This window comes from Orbilia oligospora (assembly GCF_000225545.1).
Source record: "Orbilia oligospora ATCC 24927 unplaced genomic scaffold scaffold00215, whole genome shotgun sequence".
In the NCBI taxonomy this organism is placed as follows: Eukaryota; Fungi; Ascomycota; class Orbiliomycetes; order Orbiliales; family Orbiliaceae; genus Orbilia; species Orbilia oligospora.
The window spans coordinates 2,485,977-2,508,281 of record NW_011645772.1 but is presented as its reverse complement, the minus strand read 5'-3'; the positions used below and the strand labels follow the sequence as shown (position 1 = coordinate 2,508,281).

General features: G+C 44.7%; 9 protein-coding genes across 9 annotated transcripts; 3 read left to right on the top strand and 6 right to left on the bottom strand.

The window, feature by feature from the left end:
• Positions 1-1,013: 1,013 nt before the first annotated feature.
• On the bottom strand, positions 1,014-1,757 carry AOL_s00215g744 (uncharacterized protein; the record flags this gene model as incomplete). Its single annotated transcript, XM_011129946.1, has 1 exon — positions 1,014-1,757. The coding sequence occupies one exon, from the start codon at positions 1,755-1,757 to the stop codon at positions 1,014-1,016; it is 744 nt and encodes a 247-aa protein (XP_011128248.1).
• Positions 1,758-1,867: 110 nt separating this feature from the next.
• On the bottom strand, positions 1,868-2,836 carry AOL_s00215g743 (uncharacterized protein; the record flags this gene model as incomplete). Its single annotated transcript, XM_011129945.1, has 1 exon — positions 1,868-2,836. The coding sequence occupies one exon, from the start codon at positions 2,834-2,836 to the stop codon at positions 1,868-1,870; it is 969 nt and encodes a 322-aa protein (XP_011128247.1).
• A 1,340-nt stretch (positions 2,837-4,176) lies between these two features.
• AOL_s00215g742 (uncharacterized protein) lies at positions 4,177-5,835 on the bottom strand (the record flags this gene model as incomplete). The annotated part of the gene is made up of 1 exon (XM_011129944.1): positions 4,177-5,835. One exon carries the CDS (start codon positions 5,833-5,835, stop codon positions 4,177-4,179), a length of 1,659 nt encoding a protein of 552 aa, XP_011128246.1.
• A 1,143-nt stretch (positions 5,836-6,978) lies between these two features.
• AOL_s00215g741 (uncharacterized protein) lies at positions 6,979-7,994 on the bottom strand (the record flags this gene model as incomplete). The annotated part of the gene is made up of 4 exons (XM_011129943.1): positions 6,979-7,114; positions 7,180-7,255; positions 7,319-7,371; positions 7,480-7,994. The coding sequence occupies 4 exons, from the start codon at positions 7,992-7,994 to the stop codon at positions 6,979-6,981; spliced, it is 780 nt and encodes a 259-aa protein (XP_011128245.1).
• Positions 7,995-11,129: 3,135 nt separating this feature from the next.
• On the top strand, positions 11,130-11,769 carry AOL_s00215g740 (uncharacterized protein; the record flags this gene model as incomplete). Its single annotated transcript, XM_011129942.1, has 2 exons — positions 11,130-11,528; positions 11,602-11,769. The coding sequence occupies 2 exons, from the start codon at positions 11,130-11,132 to the stop codon at positions 11,767-11,769; spliced, it is 567 nt and encodes a 188-aa protein (XP_011128244.1).
• A 2,410-nt stretch (positions 11,770-14,179) lies between these two features.
• On the top strand, positions 14,180-15,907 carry AOL_s00215g739 (uncharacterized protein; the record flags this gene model as incomplete). The annotated part of the gene is made up of 1 exon (XM_011129941.1): positions 14,180-15,907. One exon carries the CDS (start codon positions 14,180-14,182, stop codon positions 15,905-15,907), a length of 1,728 nt encoding a protein of 575 aa, XP_011128243.1.
• Positions 15,908-16,735: 828 nt separating this feature from the next.
• AOL_s00215g738 (uncharacterized protein) lies at positions 16,736-17,587 on the top strand (the record flags this gene model as incomplete). Its single annotated transcript, XM_011129940.1, has 1 exon — positions 16,736-17,587. The coding sequence occupies one exon, from the start codon at positions 16,736-16,738 to the stop codon at positions 17,585-17,587; it is 852 nt and encodes a 283-aa protein (XP_011128242.1).
• A 209-nt stretch (positions 17,588-17,796) lies between these two features.
• On the bottom strand, positions 17,797-19,115 carry AOL_s00215g737 (uncharacterized protein; the record flags this gene model as incomplete). Its single annotated transcript, XM_011129939.1, has 4 exons — positions 17,797-18,150; positions 18,233-18,670; positions 18,739-18,824; positions 18,899-19,115. 4 exons carry the CDS (start codon positions 19,113-19,115, stop codon positions 17,797-17,799), a joined length of 1,095 nt encoding a protein of 364 aa, XP_011128241.1.
• A 1,205-nt stretch (positions 19,116-20,320) lies between these two features.
• AOL_s00215g736 (uncharacterized protein) lies at positions 20,321-21,259 on the bottom strand (the record flags this gene model as incomplete). Its single annotated transcript, XM_011129938.1, has 1 exon — positions 20,321-21,259. The coding sequence occupies one exon, from the start codon at positions 21,257-21,259 to the stop codon at positions 20,321-20,323; it is 939 nt and encodes a 312-aa protein (XP_011128240.1).
• Positions 21,260-22,305: the final 1,046 nt, after the last annotated feature.

Sequence of the window (22,305 nt, the reverse complement as noted above, 5' to 3'; positions counted from 1 at the left end):
CTTCGCCGGGCGGGGGAAGCACTCGAACCTTCTCAGCCTTTTATGAGGGCTGGCCGATTATGGTCGGTGAACATCGTGGACCTAAATCTCGTTCGTCCATGCGATAATTTTTCGTTTCGAGGCGTCTTCACATTGGCCGACAACAGGACTGACTGACCTGGCCAACACGCCTGGATCGCGATGGCTGGTTGACCAATCAGGCGTCGATTAAGTTAGCCTGCAGCTGCAGGTGGCAAGATTGGTATGTTCAGGCACTCTTTGTCATTGGGTGTATTTGCTGCGAACACGTCGATGGCTAAAGTTGACAGCCTGCGGGTCGTAGCTTTTTGTGGTCAGAGACATGACATTTGGGTACATGCGGGGACTTGCTGGAGAAACCGTGCGGGCCTCCACATTAGCTACACTCGCGACGCAAATTTGCACTTGACGGTTTCTCTGTTTGCTGTCCAGTGGACTACCGATACCCATCTCAGGATATTTGCAATTGTGAGTCTCAGGATCAAGTATCCGCCCAATTCAATTCGAGAGGTCCCTGCCCGCAATGACGAGTTGTTTCACAGTCTTGCTAGAGAGTTTCCAGGGAATCAATACACCGATAGTTATGGGATCTAAAGTAACATAACCAGTTTGTACAAAATCCTTGGAATCCAAATATGAAATGCAGATGAGATAAAAGGCCAAGCCTGTCGAAAAGGTATGTATATGCACCAACATGATAATAATGAACCCCAAGATTTAGTTAAACTCCCAAAACCCACTATGCTAGACCAAATCCTCCATGGAAACCTACTAGAAAAAATAAAAATATTTTGCCTAAAGCATAAAAAGTAAAAATCAAAAAAAAAAAAAAAATAAAGAATAAGAGGCAAAGAACAAAGAATACAGAATAAAGGAGAAAATGAGAGAGGGAGAAAGTATGCATGCAGTAATAAACTGTGAATTCGGTTAGAATTGGGAGACATTTCTGTATATTAATAAGCTATAGTGAGATTTGAAAATAGACAAGGTAAAATTTAGATAAAAGAGCCGGGAAAGCCACCGAGCAGGTCTTCCTCGTCCAAAAAATTAAAATGATAATTGCGGAAATCGTATGTTGGAAGAAATGGGTTCGGCTGTGGAGTGGTAAGTACGAACTCGCCTGTTGGAAGTTGTGTGTTTCCATTCGCCCTCGTCGAAATAGACGAAGCAGGATCTTGGGGCCGCTGTTGAGTAGCCGAAACCTGGGGAGCATGGCCTGGTATATAATTTTTCATAAGAGATGGGTAAGATTTCCGATATCTCTCTATTAAACTTAATGGTTCTAATGGTGGTGGTTGAGGTTGCGATGGGGATGGATATTGCGGTGGAGGCGAGGCTTTCTGAGCTTTGGATTCCTCGAATACCTTCATAAGCGCTGGGAATGATTGTCTATAGCCCTCCATCCCCATTTGCGTCTTCTTCTCTGCGGGAGTGGTTGATGCTGATGATTTCTTCGGGTTGGGGCTGCTGCTGCTTCTTTTATCGGGCTTATTCTCCAACTTAGCCCGGAGCGCGACAATTTCCGATACCACCTGCTGTTTCCCAACCGCTTTCGCGTTCTCATGTGCCATAGACTCGCGCTGCATCCTTAGCTGGTCTTCTTCTTTGATCGATCGTTCTCGGTAGCCATTGATCATATCTGGGTTTATTTGCATTGGCTGATGAGGTGCTTGGTTCTGCCACATGCCTGATTGGAAAGCGATTTGATTGCATCCGCCTCTAGAGCTACAAGTACTCATTTCGCGGCCACATTTGTAACAAAAATTCATTCCGCAACTATATATAAAGCTCTTAATCAGTATCCATAGTGCCTTCGTATGCATAACGGTTGGGACATCGTTGTAAAGACTCACCGGCACATCATTGAATTGCAACCTGTATTTCGTTCCACCATATTCGAGCATTTTGGACACTTGCTCCACTTCTTTCCTTGTGCCATATTGAGCAGCTTCTCCGTTTCTGGATCCAGGAGGCAGGCACCTTCGTGCATCGCTTTCGTGCAATGGACACAAGTTATCCTCTCGCACTTGGCACAAAATGCAGTGCTACTTCCGATAACGTTGATGCTGGGGATAGGCCGGCTGCATTTGAAGCAGTTCGTTGACGAAGTTTGTTCCTTTTCCCTTTTCACGTCCAAGTATCTTTGGAACTCCTCTTCGGAAAGCGTATTCGAGGCCAAATCCTGTTCTAGAGGCTTGCAACATTTTGCCGGCCACGCACTGGGGTCGTTTATCACCATCAAGAAATTCAGCTGCAGACAGGATTTGCAGTGTCGATGCTTGCATTTTAGTTTTGTCACCTCGAATATGTGTGCCTTTTCGCCACATATATCGCAAGTGGCTAGACGTTCCTCATTGTATAGATATGGTGTCGCCGTTGAATTCTTTCTTGTCTTTCGGTTGTCGTTGCGGTGGGGTTGTTTCCAGCCAACACTCTCCGCAAGCTTTTGAATTCTGTTTCCAATGTCCCTTTCCTCTATCTCCTTCTGTTGCTTCTTTTGCTCCTTAGGTGTCAGAACCGAGGTTTTCGTCTCAACTTCCTCAAAAATTATCCCAGCTCTCCATCCCGTGTGAATCGAAGCTATCTTCTTTCCCGTGCTTTTTGGTTTCTTTGTGTTGCTGTTTCCCGGGGTTGACTTGGGCGAATTAGTTGATGGCGTTAACATCGGCAGCTTCACTGGCGTTTGCCTGACAGGTGACGAGACAGCCTCGTCAGAATCATGGAGTAATATCGGTTCTAGCTCCTTGCTTTGCCTGTCTTGCTGCCTTCGCGATGCCGTTTCCTCCTCAAAATCAATGGTAAGGTCGATGATCTCCATCTTGAACTAATGCTGCTGGTGCTGCGGTGCTGATGCCGCAGTCGATGCGGTCGAAATTTTGATTTGGGCTGGCGAGTAATCGAAGCTAAGTGACTAAAAAGAAATTGCTCTCTATGATGTGAGAATCGGACCTAGATGGTCTGCCAGGGAATCCAATGCAATCAATACTGCACTAGCTGCCAGCTGGTTCGCCGCCTTAACCTGCGCTTACGGTACCGTCCAGAGGGCCTTTGAGGTTCCGGCACCGATTGGAAGAAAGCTCTCGAAGGACGGTAGTGAGATCCTTATATAGCTTCGTTAGCTCCAAGTTCGAAAATTGAGCAGGATCCCCGATTGCGAGATATCCAACTCTAGATCTGAACTCCCCGCCCTAGTTACTAGATCGCTTCAAGGTTGAGTCTTGTGATGGTATTCCAAAGGGCGACTTGCCTCGCCAAGGCAGCCCTGCAGGATCCGTCACTGCAGTGTTCGCTGCTCGTTTCGTTGTTTCGAAATCTTTCCCCGCCAATGGGATACGATCGGGGGAAAAGCATTCTCTCGCGATCACGAATTGCTCAAGTTGCTCGTCCGGGGGTCAGGTTAGCCAAAATCTCGGTTTGAAGAAGCGGACCTTTTTGAGGATAGGAACCACAGATTGGAATTATGATGCACCGCACGATCGTAGTTTTATTTGACTGCCAACGCCCCTGTCAAAGCCAAGCCAAACTGATTGATGAATATCTTAATTTGGATTAGCCTTGGACTTTCGCCCAAATTAGGATAAGCCCAAATACGGAATCTTTTGACTAATCCAACAGAGCCAACGCACGTGCATCGGATTATGGTCGCGTCGGGAGGATGGAACGTATTAGTCGAAGGCAATGAGTATTCGCTGCTCGATCAGCTATAGCTATGTAGTGACTAACTCCAAACGCGACGGCACCCAGATGCCAGGCCCCATAAAGGCTTCCAGATAGCCAATAGTACCGCCTGAGGTACATATATTACTCTACTTAACAGCGAATTCATTCCGTAGCGGTCTTAGTCACAGGTATCTACACGAACCGATACTTGAATAATCAGCAGAAATAAGTAAGTGGAGAGTTTTATTCCGATTAAAGTAAGTTTCAATCGCCTCCTGTCCTCATGCTAGTAGTTCCAGGAATGCAGCCCTGTCTCTTTCCAATGTTGTTGCTTTAGATCTGTGAATCGACAAGAACCATAAAATCAGAGGGACAAAGGTTCTTTAAAGGAGGCGCCCACCGAAGAATTAGGGAGTTTGGTGCTATGTACATTACCCTGGTTTGGAATCTCGTGAAGATGAAGCCTATAAAATCAAACGATGAAAGTCAGTACCGGTCTTATATCAACGCTCCATCCAATGCCCAAGTCTCCATCATCCCTTCCATATATTCATTCAACACGGCGCTGACATGATCATACTCAAGATTGTCCTCTTCCTGCTCTCTCAAAATAAGTAATATTTTTCTCAGATTACCTATCTCCCTAACAACGTTTGCCTGGTACGTCTTTATAATCCTGAGTAACTGCAACGCATCCGCAACCTCCTTAAACTTCTTATCGGTGGTAAAGGCCCTTGAGTGATGCTTAGCCCTCAATCGCTTCGTGTATCTTTCTCCACTATCTTCAGAAGGTTGATCGCGTCTAGTGTTAACTTCTGCCTTTTTCCCGTCCGTTCTGCATGGACATCTCGGCCACTTTCCACCACAATAGTAGCAGAAATCGGCTCCACAACGACACTTAATATGCGCACAGCCGTCTCTGCGTTCAACCACAAGGCCACATCGATAACACTGGGCCCACTTATTAGCAGCAATCATAGCGACAAAGCCACCAAGTTGTCCAAGTCGACAGTCAACTCTTGCAAAATCGTGCCACTTGATATTACATCTCAAGCACGTTCTCTTTTCGCAAGAGATACAGAAACCAATATCTCCACATTCAGCCCCAGGCCAAATATCCTTGTCGCAGTTGTAACATCTTCCAAGAGGGGAAGGGTTGCTTCCGGTAGCAATCCATCGGGCGAGTTTGTAGATTTCAGCGATACTATCGGCCGCAACGCTTGTGTAAATGAGCGGGTATTTCTTGCAACAGGTTGGGGGTAATCGGCTTGTATCTTTCAGACACATCTGGTAATTTCGTTTGATGCAATCAAGACAGCTAGCGTGTTCACAGTGAAGAACGCAAATTTGCCACATTGGCTTTTGATCATAGCAAAAGAAGCAAGTGACCTCGACTTCTTGCCTGAATGCAACGATTTCTTCAGAATCCGGGATTTCTTCATCGATATCCGGAGACCAACCAATGCTTTCCCCAAGAACCGCGATCCTGTTTCTGATCTCACAAATACCTAGTTCTTCTATCGGCTTCTTAAAAGAGATTGGAGACCAACTTCGATCGCTACCGAAAAAGGAGTATTCTACTAACTGTCGCCAGGTACTAGAATCGATGTCGTTGTCCGTCCAAGGGAAACTGAAAGTTCCAAAGTCTTTGCAGAGTTGCCATACCAGTATGAGTGATATCGATGTTTCCAAGTTCTTCAAGGTACAGTTCTGAAGAGCATTGTAGATTGAGGATCCGCTTCGTTGCTTAAGGGTCCGCCACTCGAATACCTTTTGAATTACTCCATCGTCATTAATTGAGAAGGGCATATCGTGTTGATTTGTCTCAGAATACTTCCGGTGTAAGTATCTCTGGTACGCCTTCCGTATGAACATTCTTGTATCTTCCTTTTGTGAGAGGCCGATGGTGTTAGGTTGACCGTTCTGGGCGAACAAATTGACGGTGTAATTGGGGAGCGCTGAGAAATGTTTCAAACCGTCGGGGCAGCTTTTCTCTAGGCCAATGAGAATATGGATCTTGTCTTGGAAAGGAGGCAGGAACCAAAGTAAGAAATGAAACCAGAAATACAGCACTGAAGTCACTGCTGATATCAAATCGTTATCAGCTGTGATGGTGATCTGGACCCAGGCCTTTGTTGGAGTAGATTCCTCCTCCATGGCGCCTACAAGCAGGGGGGTAGCCAGTAAGGGTAGTACGATAGTGCGTGATCGTCTTGTGGCAGGTGAGACGGGAGGGTTGGTAAAAGAGGTGAAGACGCGATGGATACGTTTGAGTTTAGCTGGTGTTTAATTCTGGGAGACGGGATGAGGGAGCACAACTCACGTTGCTGAGCTATACAGTACACAGAGCGTTGACATGAGAACGTAGATTGACCGTCAACACAGCGTTCTATCACAAGAAAATTGAGGTGACGTCAGTAGCTACAAGACCCTAAGACTACATTCCGTCTCCTTTGCATCATCTTTTCACTTAGTATATTACATTGAAAGAAAAAGGTCTGGCCACAAGACTGGAAGGGGACGATTCAATTCAAATCTCCTAAACCGCAGGAATACATGAGCAATAGTAGAGGATGTCTCTACCTATCAATGTGAGCTGTTGAAGCATATTCCCAGAGTACCGTCAAGGACAAACATTCAAAAGCTCACATGATTTCTGGCCATTATACGATATCTGGGATCTCTACGGACCTCCCCGGCCGGAGATTGCCATATTATCAAGTAGTCTGGTATTGCAGACGTGATACACTCAGGGGTATCGAGCACCGCCATATCACGACCGACAATTCCAGATTTCAAAGCCTACAATAAGGGCAAGATATCGTGAGATACACAGTCTGTGGATCTGCTAGGTTTGCACTCGATTCAATTTCCTCTATTCATAACTTGAATACGAAGTACAACTGCGGTAAGAAGGTACAAGGAATAAGGCGCTTAGCATATCATAGTCGATAGAATTCTAACAACGCAGATTCAAGCTCCAGACAATACAAGATAGGAGTAAACAGAACCCGATCCTGCAGAGGAGGAAGGGCGTAAAGATGTGCATAATAGAAAGGGTATTCCTTAGAGGGTGTAGACACAGAAGCAAAGTCAGTTATTTGAAAAAACACGATAAGGGAGCCCCATTGTTACTATTATCAAATTGAAGATAGAGCCATAATAATAAGAATACATAAATCTTAGACACATATAGTCCAAGAAAAAGTAGACGTGTAATCAGTGTATAAAAGAGGGAAAGAAACATCAAGCCAAAGTGCCCTTTCTGCCGGAGATAAGACACGGGACTAGAAAAGTTGATCATTTGTAAAGAGGATCGTATGTTGGAGGAGCCTCTGGGATACTACTTTTGGCACGACCGACGTTTTGGGTGTAGTGAATGACCGGAGAGACGTTGCCGGCAGGCGTATACTCGCACCAAACTTGGTAGGCCAAACTATTCAGGCATCAGCAACTGCTTTTCTAGCTTGAAAGAAGCACATTAAATAGGGCGTGGCTTACTTGGAACAACCCGCAATCCAAGCACATCCAATTTGCTTAGACGACTTCCAGACAAGTTGGGTGAAGTGACCGGTGTCTGAAAGAAAATAAACGTTAGTTCGTGATCACTATAGCGTAGGAGAGGAGAGTAGAAGCCTACCTTTCGCAAAGCCAGGTTCATTCCAGTCGTAGTTACTGACCTCAGTGTAAAGACTAACAGATGAGATATTTTTTAGTATCTGAGCATCGATATTCCAACACAATACCTTGTTGGATTCTTTATAGAAGCATCACCGCCAACTGGGATACTGAGACACTTACTACCATTGATACCAGACAGGATTGTTCATGGGGCCACCACCAGCCAGGTTCTCACCATATGGTCCATGAGAGTGACGAAAATCACACTTTCTCCCTTGGCGAGACGCGTAAGTGGCTAGAGTCTTATTCCAGACAAGGGGTGGGGAGCCGTGGATTGCGCGGAGATCATTCGTGATTTTCAACATATCACGAGAGAACTTGCCCTCGCGGGAGGTGAAAGCAGTAGGAGTAGGGCTGACAGTAGAAGTAGGTGAAGCATTAGGGGTGGCCTTACGGCCAATGATTTTTGTAGGAGCCTCCGTGGTGAACGTAGGAACATCTGGCTCTGAGGCATCGAAGGCCGGACCCGTAACCAAGTCTTTCTCAGACCAGGTAGGATTGCCATGGATGGCCTCAGTGGGAGGAGCCAAGATGACTGTGTCCCTGCGGCCAAGGGGGACCGAAGTCGCAAACCCAACTGAGACGCAGTTGGAAAGGAGAGAAACAATAAGAATAATACCTTTAGCGCCCTTCATCGTGAATACTTGACCGTATAATGATGGAATGGGCTTGGGAGATTTGATGGTGATTTTTGCGATGAGAGTAAATTAGATGTGGTTGTGGGTTGGTCGAAAGGAGATTATGGGTGGTGGTAAGAAGAAGCAAGAACGTGATCTTGCACAGCAGAGGGCGGTTTTTATATTCACAACTACTCCTCGACCCTCGTTCAAGCAACAGCGATGACGACACTACAAACTTGAAATAAGTCTACAAACTTCACCTCTTAGTTCAATATCTGAAGCTTAACAGTCGATAGCCTCTCAAGCTAGCAGGATACAAATAGCAACAAAGCATTCAACGACGCAGTCGGATCAATCCCAGTTATAGTAACCGTGGAGCACGAAAGGGTTTCCCGGTCTTACGCACCAGTCTAATGATATGGTCAGCACTGATATCATTATAGACACCATAAACTTTATAAAAAGCCGCGTCCGACGAAAATCCTTCAAGAAGTACAAAACGGTGACAGGTTCGAAGCTTCTATATAAGATGACTTACATAGTATCTAGAGGTTTCGGAAAGGGCCGTTGAACATTGGCCTTGTCCAAACTTGTTACAAACTTGCTATTCGAACTGAACTGATTGAAGACATACCAAAGCTCAATGGTTACGTATGGTCTCTGAAATACAAATACACTTGTGAAAGATACGATTGTCTCGACTAAATAAGGGATTTAGGAATATAATATAAAGAACTGACGTCACACTCTAAGGAACGTATACGGCGAAAATATGCCGCTCAATATAAATCAAGAAATTAAAAGAGTGTGTATGGTAGAGACCCAAAGGGATAGCAACCAGAAGAGATAGGAATAGACAATGAGGCGAAAAAGAGCGTCCATGTCTTGTGCTTTTAAGAAGACACAGAATTCAAAATTCTAATCGCAAACTATGTACACCAAGCTGGTGGCGATAGTTTGTAGAGTTTACCCGCTCTTTGGCTGCCCCTGTTGTACGACAAGTTAGTTCCAAACCAAAAGGTTCCTGCAGAAAACGAACCGAAGGACCGATCCCTGCTAAACATAAAACGCCTAGAAACCTTCCAGTGGATACTAGAATTTACTGGATGGACACTAGCGTGGCTCCCCTGGACCTAGTTCATCGAGTGGGATCTCGATTCGATAGACGAGAGATGGTTTTAAGGCTGATACTGATGATCTACATATAAGTCCAACAATCAATTCTATGTGAACGAACCAGCTAAGGCTACCTAATTTACCTACCCGAGACCTCAAAGCAACCCTAACTAAGCTTGGAGTTGAGATATCCTATCAGAAGTTAGTCTGGGGGACGCTCACCTCTGCCTTGGAAGTTTATTGCTATTTCTATAAGATTGAGAGAAATAGCCGGAAGAATCTAGTACCCGATAATATGACACTAAATAGCAAGTATCGGTAATATAGTAGATCAATACCAACATTTGGTTCCACAAGCGAGAGACGAAACAAAATCATTACACAAAGTTCGTTTCAGTGAGAAAAACGTTTTATTCTCAGTACTAGGTTTCCCACCTCTAAACAATCGTGGCAGGGTTATGTTCTCGAAACTTTCTAAACTCTGATAGAATAAGATTTTAAGTTATAAGCCGAAATGATTGTTCTTGATGAATCTAATACTCTCTATCTTAGCAACACTCCGGTACGATATCCGACTATGAATCCAACAATTCATCCTTTCTAGGGTTAGTCCTTCCCATAGATTCTAAAATTCATAGTTATATAAGAGTGGCAGCCTTGAGTTATTGATATTGTAAGCTCAATGCTGTAGAAATATTGATCTACCACCATTAGACAATTACACATAGTACAGAGCCCCTTTGGTACGGCGGTGACACACATTTAGTTTTCTACTTCTTTTATTCTTTCTCTCTTAAGCTCCCACTCGACGAGACATGCATTGTGACGGCAAGTGGTCCATGAGCTCCTTCAGATGTCTCAAAGTTTCGAAAATCAAGCGAGGCCGGTGAGCCGTTCCACAACTTTGTTGAGCGAAATCATAAAACTCGTCAGCCAGCATTCCTGAAAAGCCCCTGCGACGATTTCCGACGTCATCAAATGGCTCAGTATATCGTCTCAAAAGCAGTGGAATTGATTTTTTAAAATATTAAATATCATAGGGGTTTCTTCATGATTTAGTATCACTATCGATCGTCAGATGTCTAAGATTTGGAAAATCCGTTATTGGTTTCGTAGTATGATAGTTTTTTCATCGATCCAAGTATTTTAGGAAAAGGTTCGCATTTTAAGCTAGAATTATGCATCGTACTCTGAATTTCGTCCGATAGCTACGGCGCCGCTTCGTTCTCAATACAATCTGATAGTATCAGCATCAATATGGGCACTTGAATAAGTAAGATTCAAGTAATATTACCAATATGGAGGCAGGGCCCGGGCTAGGTCGGTCTCATAATTTTGGACAACATCCGGATAGGCAGCTAAAGCTGCAGCCCATAATCGAAAAAGGGAGATTTGCCGCGTGATTAATGGAGTTTAACTGCCCGCTGAGGGCGGCCTTGGGCCGTGCTACACTATAGGTCATACCATCGAGTCGGTGCAACAATACGGCCCTGCAGATGTCAAACTCTCAAACCACGGTCAAATATTGGAGCGGGAAGATGGTTGTTATACACTGCAATATACCGTATCCTTTTCAAAATCGATCAAGCCTAGCTTAACAAGCAAGATATCTAGATTCATGATTCAACTTTACAACCTGGTCGTCCTTTCCTCATCTTAATTAAATCTTTATACCTACAAACTCTTATGTTTTGATTCTATATTTTCCTTCAGTTATTGGTGCCGCGTTCAAGTAAAGACTAAATCCTTGAGAAGCTCTTGGTAACTCCTAGCTCACTAAAGTGCAGTTATTGATATTATATTGCATAATTGTGGAACACCGTAGAAACCAGTAACCAGAAATTCAAGAGCTACCTATAAATTTCTCCAAGTGTCTAGCTCAACAAAGATACTAAATAGTTAGTTATGAGTCTATCTAGATCTTAATAACTTTTACCCCTAAGATTTAGAAACCACTAAACCTCGATACCCACCCCACAGTTAGAACCTATATTAAAACAGTAAAAACTTTCAATTTGAGAGCGGTAAACTACTATGGCTTTGAAACGCGAATTATCACCTTCCCCTTCTCCTTTGGGTGAGACTCAGACAGCGGGTGAAAACAAATCATCTAAAGGTGAACCTAGTGCGGAAAAATCCGAACCTCCCAAAATTAAGAAGCGAAAAACGAAACTCAAGCAAGAAAAGCGAGCTCAAGCTACCGAAAATTGCGATGGCAGAGGCAAGAAAGGAGTTTGGACTGAAGAGCAGGATACCGCTCTCCATGCCCTGATTACCAAGGACCAAGGCGGTAATGAAGTCAAGGCCGCCTGGAATGAAATATACGAGGGATTTGCGAAACTCTTCCCAGAAAATGGAAAAACGCTGAATAGCTTACAGATGAGGTGGAAGACAAAGATTCGAGCTGGTGATACCGATCTTACTATCTCTGAGGTTCGAACCCAAATTATTAAATGAAAAAAGTTCATCAAAACGTTGGAATCTAACATGGAATATGGGGGCATAGAAGCTCTTATTTAAGCAAGCCGTTGCTAATATCGACGGAACAGAACGAGCTCTTGCTTATGCTTGGCGCTTCAAAGAACTCGGTGGTAGGGATTTGAACAAGAGCGCGGCTAGCAAACTTCATAAAATGCTTAAATCGAATCAACTAGATCTCAACCTGGAAGATTGAACGATTGATCAAGAAGGTGGCTCAGGTGAATTAGAGTTAATCACAATCGAGCATAGGGTAAAAATGATCTTGTCTCATGATGAGAGGCTTCTAGTACATTAGTTAAGCTGAAAAATCCGCGATCCTTTGGAATTGGTTGACATAGTTGAAAAGGTCTTTCCGTCAATTCTGATTTATTGTAAGACTAGAAATTGTATCACATAAAGCCCGCTTTTGGCAATTTTTGCTCAGTCTGCAGATCTGATTTTATTATTCTTTTTTATTGCTCAAAATACTTAAGATATTATGCATGCGGGCAGCGTTCAATTCTGCCGACTCCTGTTCGCCCCTGAATGCCGATATATCGATAATTGCTTCTAGTCTTCCTTGACAAACCTAGCTAGCTTGTCTCATTAACGTTTTCAAGATTCCAAAGCTTCCATGAACTACAAAGGCTCCAAATATTAAATTTAAGTGCCCCTGCTTTAAAGACTGATCACCGGAGGAATTTTTATTTTTCCCTGACATTTTGTTGGCAGTTTTCACGACATTACATTGTTGAGATATCCCAAATATGAATAGTCTATCCCCGGGAAATCCTGGTTTTCGATTCGCTCCGCGCCCGCACCACCATTCCGGTTAACAGCCACCCATACCGTGCATACGCAGAATCCGTCCCCGAAGGCAGTAGAAAGGCCTCGGATGCTCCTCTGAACATAGCCTAGAAAGAGATCTAACTTTTCAATTCGCTGATTTGTGATTAATGTACAAAGCTGAACATCGCCACTGCACTAGACGTCCGGACATGCCTTTGCAAATATCATCTATTTATCGGCCCTGTAGCCCTGAAATTCATGGTCCCGCTTTAATTGCTAAATCCAATACCACTAAATTTTATTCGCATGAGTTGATGAATTCTGCCAACTGGCAACTTTCGGCTTGACCTGTCCCGCGGCCCGTCGTTCAGTTGACGAGGAGGAAGTGTCATTAGCCTGACCATTTCCCGCGAAGTTTTTGGATTCCTGCCGATTAGAAGCAAGATGCGTATTGGTGTCGGTGTTTCTCGCCGTCGTATATATAACACGGTTGAACTTCTTTCGATTCAATGTCGCCATTTCAATGGAATAGTCAAATTTGGATATAAAAACAAGACTTTCTACATGGGGATATACTGGCCAAGACCGAGCGCAAGCGAGCGACCCGAATCGAAGGTGTGCTCGCGACCTGGGATCCTGGCAGATGCATGATTGGCAGCATTCTAGGTTTTGAAATCGGCTTCGACCGCTGAACCCCTGCTCCTATAATTATCCGCAAGGCATACAAACGATAAAAAACTCTAAAACCTGTTCGTGCTTCAACGTGCACTTAGTTAGAAAACAAAATTTGTAGCAAACATTTCATCCGGAACGGATTCCGGGAAGTTGATCCGTATCCGCGTATTCGGTGATACCAAACAATCGGCGAAGCTTCGGAGAATGTATCTCCAGCATCCAGGACCAATCGTCTGCTCAAATTCTACTCAAAAATCAGGCCTTGCTTTGATTATCTAAAGATTTAAAATATCGCGCAGTCAAGGCCCACGGAGCTCGAGGTCAGGTTCCGAGCGAAATCACGACTTAAACGTACTTTTAGGCTTCGAGTCAAACCCCCAATAGTTGCGAGGATCAAATGATCCGGAACAAAAACGATTATGTCCAAACCATACTCTAAGCACAAAATCCAACGGAATGGCGGGAATCGCTTATTTAGGCTAACAGAAATTTAAATGGTTACTCGACTATAATGGAGTCTATATTCGACTATGCAATGTGATAAGTTCATTCGACCAACCCACGGTTCGAAATCTACATACAGAACCCATTAATTGCTTAAGACCTTACCGAGGGTCGCGCCGCCTATCCGTAGCGTCATGATATATATACTTTTAAATCTTTATATGCAGGAACAAGGGCAAGTTTAGTCGACCCGTTCGCTACGATTACCATGGTTGTGCATCTGACGGCCCAGGCGTCTCTCAACATAAGTATGTATAAAGCCAAGTTATTTTGTCCGGCTCCTTGAAGAGAATTCCTTAGGCAGCCATCAATTGGTGTATTTTATGAGAAAATATTCATCATATCCGGTATGAAGTCAAGCTACCTCATTGTGGGCATAGTACCCGCGGTTTTAGCGCAACAGGCGATTTGGGGCCAATGTAAGTAGTAACTTTTGTATTCCGCCTTCGTCTACAAAACTGTAGTATCCAATTGAAACTATAATACTCACTCGGACTTCTGTATTCATCTAAGGCGGGGGGCAGGATTGGACTGGACCGAGTGTTTGTACGGCCGGCTCCTGCTGTTCCTCTCTCAACCCTTGGTATTACCAATGCATTCCTGGAGGAAGTTGCGCTACCGCTACGACGACCACGACGAGGCAATTGAGTACTACGATGCCCAGGGAGACCACATCACCATCCATTACCACTACCAGGCCTGTTACTACCCTAGTAACATCAAGTTCGACGACTACTTCTAGAACCACGACACGGTCGTCTAGTACTACTACGCGGGATACCACTTCCCCTTCAACTACTCGAACAACAACTAGTTCAAGCACCACCTTGTCTACCGCCACAAGGTCTACAACCTCGAGCGCCCCTGTAGGCCTCTTTACGAATCCAGTTGTTTATTCGGACTATGCAGACAATGATGTTTTTAAAGGGCCTGATGGTGCTTATTATCTATCATCTTCCAACATGCACTTTTCACCGGGGGCACCAATTCTCAAGTCGTTCGATCTCGTGAACTGGGAGCCTATTGGACATTCAGTTCCTTTCCTTGACAATGGTGATAATTATAACATGGTTGGAGGCACCGCCTACCGCGGTGGTACTTGGGCCTCTACTATGAGATACCGTTCCAGTAATGGCAAATGGTATTGGATCGGGTGCATGAACTTCTGGGTCACCTTTATTTATACCGCAGACAACGCTGCTGGCCCTTGGACAAAGTCTGGTACGATCTATAAATGCTACTATGATTGCGGCCTTCTTATCGATGATGATGACAAAATGTATGTCGTCTACGGCGGCAGCTCCATCAACCTCGCCCAACTGACCGTAGATGGACTTGGAGAGGCCTCTTCACAACTCATCTTTGATCAGCCCTCTGGCGTTAGTGGTATGGAAGGCAACCGCATGTACAAGCGCAATGGGATCTACTATATCCTGAACGATTATCCTAATATTGGTGGCACTTATATCTGGAAATCGGCTAGTCCCTGGGGCCCTTGGGAGTACAAACAGCTTCACAATGGGCTTACCAGCCCAGTTGCCGGTGGCGGGTCTCCTCATCAAGGAAGTTTGGTCAATATTGGTAATGACAAATGGTACTTCGTCTCCTTCACCTGGGCTTACCCCGCAGGTCGCATGCCTGTTTTAGCCCCAATAACTTGGGGTTCAGACGGTTTCGCAAGCATGGTTACCGATAATAGCGGAGGCTGGGGTCTCACCTATCCAAACCCTCTCCCCACGGTTTCTACTCCAAATTGGTACCGTACCGATACCTTTGCTGCAAGCAAGTTAGGCCCACATTGGGAGTTCAACCATAACCCGGATAACACGAAGTATTCAGTTGCAGTTGGCGGTGTTACCCTCAATACTTGTTCTATCACGACAAATATCCTTACCGCGAGGAATACTCTGACGACTCGTCTCTATGGCCCCACTCCACAGGGTACTATAGCCCTAGATTTCAACAACATGGCTGATGGAGACCGTGCTGGCCTGGCTGCTTTCAGAGATAAAACTGCCTGGATTGGAATCAGCCGTGATGGTTCCGAATATAAACTTACCGTTGTCCATAGCATTATCCTCTCCGAGGAAACTTGGACGCCCTCCAGCAATGGCACCGTAGATTCTCAGACGGTCATCTCAAAAGGCAGTGGGAAGATTTGGTTCAGAGGTAACCTTGATGCTAGGGCCACTGGCACCAAACTCGTCCAATTCTCGTATAGCACCGACGGCACTACTTTCACTAATTTCGGGACCCCATTTACGCTGTATACTAATTGGGCATACTTTATGGGTTATAGATGGGGGATTTTCAACTACGCAACAAAGGCACTTGGTGGATCAGTTAAGCTAACAAGCTTTGTTGGCGGGCAATATGCAGCTTAATTATAAGGTTTCGATCGTGACACCGCAAGTAGAACGAAAAGTAGCTACAAGATATGTAGGGGTACTCGCTTTGTAAATAGTCACGAAGCACAGACATATAGGCAGAAACTCAAAATTCAAGAGCGGATTCAAGGCTTCGAAACTTCGATAGTAGGCTTGACAGTACATACATATTGCAATTACGACCCGAGTAATCACGCTTTACGATACCTGACACTGCCAAGAAGCAAACCTCCAGGACCTTGCAGATGGGATGGAAAGCATGACTATAAATATAAACATGAGACTTGATAACAGCGGCTGAAAAAATCAACGAGATAGGGAGTGTGTATAATAAATATAAAGCTCCATATCACCTCCCACAGAAATCTCAAATACACCGCCGCCCAGGATCAGCGCTAAGCCATATAAGGACTAGTCATATACCAAGAATGCCCCTTGGCGGTCTTCAGCCCTCGCCTTGGCCAACTTGGCGGCTCACTCGAACCGGAGCTTGCTCCAGCTGTAATCCTCAATATCTGGAATTCTAAATTTTCCTGTCGCGGCAGTTTATATAGATAATCTACCAATCCCTTTCTTCATTCTAGCGTCTTCCTTCATTTCGCTACTCCTCTACTCTGAACGAGCTTTCCGACCTTCTATCACCATTTAAACGGATCTTCAACGTTGCAATCCCAAGCGTGCGAACGCGGCTGAACGCGAGCTCGAAATACCACGATGCCAACACGGAACATTTTCCGCCCCGCATCTTTCCTCGCCTTCCTCCCATTCTTATCTCTCGCCCTTTCTGCCGGCACGACTTTTCAATGTAAATCTCAAACATCACATATGTTTCATCAAGATTGTGCAGTCGCTGCCAATCAACTAATTCTCTCCCTTACCCGGAACGATGGCCAGACACACATCCCAAACGACGATATAATGCACACAGTTAGCAGATGTCAGGCCATAGTCCGAGCTTCAGGAGGCGAAAAGTCCGTCCAAGGGTCAGCCTTACTTTTATCGTTCGCACAAGTCGGCTCAAGATGCCAGGACGGTACATTTACCGAAAGAGGTGGCACGGTATCCGGAGGTATATCGGGATCAGCAAGCTGGAAACGTGGTAACAACGCCCGATCAATGAAAGACCGAACAATGGGATCGATAAAACGGGCCCTGTCAGGCTCATTCAGGAACTTCAAGCGAGAAATGGGTGGGAGCAGTAATCTACAACGTCGTGGAAACGGAGAGATGATGGCAGCAAGGAAAGGAAATAACGGAGAGATGTATCGGTTAATGATGGTATCTGCACATGGGGTTCCAGGACTGGCGCCCAGCTCACCGCAGGTCAACAGCATGTTCTACCAGCGGTCCAGAGAATTCTTCCAGCACCATTTTACAAGAGAGGATACTTCAGATCTGGTATTTGGGAACGCGTATCCGATTCAAGGGAACACACACGTTAGTGTCGTGACACTAGGAATCAAGCTCCGTGGTGGTCAAAAAAGCTGGAAGGAATTTGTAGAAGGGCAGAGAGACAATGGGAAGGTCTTGAAACAGTTGATTTCAGACGGAATCACAATGTTCACGGCGAATAAGTACGTTGCAGCATATTTCCAGGTGCTCAATGCAAGCGATTCGCCGGTGTTTAGTTTCTTGGTTTATGGATATGATTCTGTAGATTCGCCGCTTCCATCATAAAATGTTCAAGAATCGAGAAAGTCGGGTTACGTTGGGGTTTGGAGTTTTTTTGTGCTTTTTGCAAGGTTCGGTTTTTGCCCGTAGTTCACTCAGGGAGGCTTTCGTTCGTGAATTTATTTAATTCCATATCATAAAATAGACAGCAAGGCTCTTTACAAAATCCTGATTCTGATTTTCCACCTCTTGAAACCGAGGCATTTGATGGGCAATTAAGCCTTCTCGGCATTTTCCTCACGTTCTGCCAATTCCTCCCTTCTCGACCTGCTGTTTGGATCGAGATAGGGTGCTTCGCCGATACCAACGGCACGGTTACCGAATCTATTGCCAAGACCGTCATAGTCATTGGTCGCTGTGTGGAATACGCTTCGGTTGTCCCAGATAGCGATATCATTCGGGTTCCTCCACCTGAAACGGACCTGGAGATCGTGGTTCTTGTAAATTAAATCATGGAACCAATTCAGAAGTGCATCGCTTTCCTCCAATGTAACTTCATTAATACGCTTGGGAAAAACTCCAACCGGGAATAGACTCTTCCACCCTGTCACTGGATTTGTCCGGATAACCTATATGGTATGTTAATCATATAACCCATATATACACGATAGAAACAAGCTTAGGTATATAAAAGGATGCATTTATACATACCGGGTGGTTAGCAGTCAAATCAGTTCCCACATTTGCCGGGTTGCCTCTCTGCTTTCCATAAAGCTGCAAGTTTTCAGCCTTTGCAATATCATGAAAACCAGATCCAGAATGGTGCGCCGTTAAGCTTTCCAGAAACTTCTGATACGGTTCTGACAATCTATCGTAAAGCTCATAACCTGAAGCCCAGAGAGTATCGCCACCAGTTCGTGGGAGTTCAACGAGCCTAAGAGACGTGTAGTCGGCTGGGAAAGGCTCGAACGAGATATCAGAATGCCAGACGGCAGCCTTGTTCCGATAGGTTTCAGCAGGCTTGCGATATAGTTGTTTCCTCTGAACAGATGAGATAGTAGATATTTCAGGGTCGGAGCCACCGAGCTCCCGTTCATCGTTTAGAACAGGATGAATATGGAGGGTGGAGTCGGCCGGTTTGCCGGTCAGCTTTGGAGCCAAGTTAGCCACTCATTCCAAAACTGGTATTCAACTATTAGATAGACGGAATAGCATACTTCTCCAAGTCTATGGATAAACTTTTTCTGGATTTCATTTGTGAGATTGTCTTGAGCACGGAAGAAAACGACACCTCGTTCAGAAACTATTCACAAAGTTTTAGTCAAATTATTCTCCGATACACTGTATGAAAAGGACATATTATCAATAATGTCTTACTCGTAACAGCTAAATCCCTTAACAGTTCATCCGCATTGGGAGCATTTAGAATATCATTGACGATGTTGACTTCAGGAAACTCGGTCCCGATGACTGGGGTGAGATCGTCCGACTTGAACTTATTCAAGTTTCCTTGAACCCGGATCGGTTGCGGGAATGACTTCTTTCCAACAAGGACCTCCTTAACGGCTTCGCCGGAAACAGCTGATGGTGCCATTTTGGTTTATTTTTATTTCAAAATAGACTCGGAGAGTTTATAATTATGCAAAAATCGTGTCGATGAATGTTGTGATGATCCAGTCGCTCGAACAGCCCGTTTCAAATTACCAGAGATGTGCGGTTGAGAACCCGTTGCCTTATCTGTGACAGAACAAAACGATACCAGAATACCTTCTTATATATACATTTATTTCCCCTATACGACGCCTTACCACGCACCACGCCTACAGACACCAAAACCGCACGGCGGGTGTGCTTTCTCATCGCGGATGTTCGGCATTCACATTCAGCCACTGTGGTGCAATTTCAAAGGTAAATGACAAGCTCGATGTCTCTACCCCATCTTTACAAGCTCTATTATAGTTAATTTGCTACCGTCGTAAACTATTTAACCCGAGGTTTCATCGAATCCGTCGCCATTTAGGAAACAAGTGGAATAGAAACAGTGAATGTATGGCAACAACACAGATCGGACGTTGGATATTTCCGACAACAGCCAGCCCACGCAATCTTGGCGGAAATTTCGCCATAGCGGGGTGCTTAAAATAGTGGGGCGATAGCGAAGTTTATATTTTTTGAAATCAGAAATTTTGCCAATGAGAAGGTCTGGATTGACTATCTGAGAGGTCCTAGCATGGTTGATAGGGCGGGTGTGGGGGCTCGAATTCGCGAACAGTTTGAGGATGTACCAGGTTCAAGTCAACATGCCAATGTTTCCTTGACCGGATCCCGACTCGCAGGTCCATATGTATTCTAAAGTCTAGAAAACATACTCATTAAATGGATCTATACTAGTCTCGTAAATCTATACTCTTATCGCATAAAGCCATTACCCCATCAAACCTCGGCGGCTTTATACTTTGCTTAACTCAGCTCTTCCATCTGTTTCGATGCTTCGAAATTAATACGCATCAAAAGGTCGGCATAAATCAGTCTAACATCGATTGTCCGGCATTGCAGATTGCAATTAATACCATACAATCACCTACTGATCTACGTTATATATAATCTTTCTACGAGGTTAAGGAGTACTAGTAATGTCATATTAACCCCAAATCCATAATAATTAATAATTTCCAAGGACGACATAAAAATCTACTTGAATCACATACAAGTAAGAAAGGTAAAAGCCCCCGTTCTACAGTTTAATATTGGCTGTTATCCAAACGCTATGATCAGCTCTTACGCATGCAATAGAGCCCATTATCCTCCCTCCCGGCCACATTTCCCCGCCTTACAGCCTTCACAAAGCTCGGACTTGTGTGGCCCAGTCCAATAGTTTTCATGTCGTAGTTGATCAACCTTTTCATTCCGCCAGATCTTCAATCGGCGGATAACCCTCCCGAGATATGTATGTCGGCTAATGGTCATATACCCAAGGGAGTCGCATTCCTTGCATCTTTGGTTGAAAACTTTGGCATTATACGCGAGGTCTTTCTCGGGGAACAAATACCCACGAATAACCGTGGCCACGATACCGCTTCCCCACTTGTTTCCACATGTTTTCTTCGAGCATCTGAACGTTCCGCATATATTCGTCTGCCACTCGTGAGCTCCATCAACGTCCGAGTCGGTAAAACGAACTCCCGGGGCCAGTTGGACAACTAATTTATGATGCTCCGGAAACATATACCAGATCTTGGGGCTTTCTTCGGTATGTTTTGAAGAAGTATCATCGTTTGAGCAACTTGGTCCCAATACTGCTATTGACGTGCCAGATGTACCGTTTGAAGCTGTGAAGGTTGGTGGTGGCTTTGGCACCTGCTTGTTTGCTGCCGCGGTGTTTCCCTCAGCACGGCGTTTGCATCGTTCCTGATCGATGAAACGCCTTTGAGATCGGGGATAATTTGAAATTTTAAGACCATTCAACGTAGTCTTATTCATGCCTTGAAGCTCCTGTTGGAAGATGTCATCGGCACTAGCAGAGTTGGTGGTAGTGCCATTGGGGCTTTCCCGACTTTGCGGAATAACAGGCAACTTATTGTTGGAATTAGTTGCACTGGGCTGGCCTTGGGTGTCAGAGGCGAGGCTGGACGCCCTTCTGATAGACGGTTCCCTCAATGAGGTCACATAGAGGGTTTTATGACCAAAGAAGAGGCAAGGAATTTGAAGAAGGACACTTCGGGCCTTAACTGATGCCATCGTACTATTATTTGCGGATCACAGTCTAGATCGCGACGACGCGTTTCGCTTGAGAGATTCTGTTGTTGTCGAATTATGATCCAAGAAGACTATCTCGGTGAACCAAGAGGGGTTGTGTTCGGATGCATCTTCTACGATACTAACAGATTCCATTCAATTGGCAAATTTGATCGTAGAACCAAATTTAAACCCGTTCCCATCTCAGCAGCTAGAGCATGTGTTGGAGAATGTTGTAAACTGTATGTATATAACACCTCTATAAGCGCCCAAAAGCCCACTTGAAGCCCCCAGCTTAATGCTTCTCTAGATGGTAATCAGTAAAACAAATACATAACCTAGACTTCGCAAGACTTCCACTACGTATACTTCTTGTTGGAGGCTAAGAAGCTCGATAGTAAAAAATCCACGTGCATCCTATTACCACGCTGCTTTTAAATTTAGGACCCTTTGCATCCACTTTGTCAGTTACGGGTATATAATTGTAACCAACATAACCCAGTTCTAGAAACTCCAAACTCGGTTACATTATGTTGGATTTTGTTTCGTTTCATGAATTCAGCCACTGAAACCAAGCCGCAACCGAGCCGCAACAGGTTGCCAACAGACTGCACACAGCTGTTGGTATTCTGCTGAATAGCAGGAAACAATCATCGTTTTGCATTTTACGTACCGATATATATTCCATTTGGTCAGTTCTGAATATTTCTCCCGCTTCCGGCTGAGATCCGCCCACTCTCTTCCCAAATTCGAGTAAGCATACCCTCCAGATCCCAGAATAGCCTCATAAAATAGCTTTCCTCAATACACAACGATATATATTCCGCCCAAGGTGTAAAATATCAAGCCTACTTGGTGCTACTTTTAAAGCTTTTCCCCATAGCCATAATCTATCATTTTATAAACCAATTTACCAATACCGTACCAATACCATATAACTTTTTGGTCTTACTAAAATCGAGATACCGCAAACATACTATCTGATCATTTGCTTCTACGGTTTGACCCGCTCAAACTACCCTGCCCATATTTCCTCTACCTACATTACC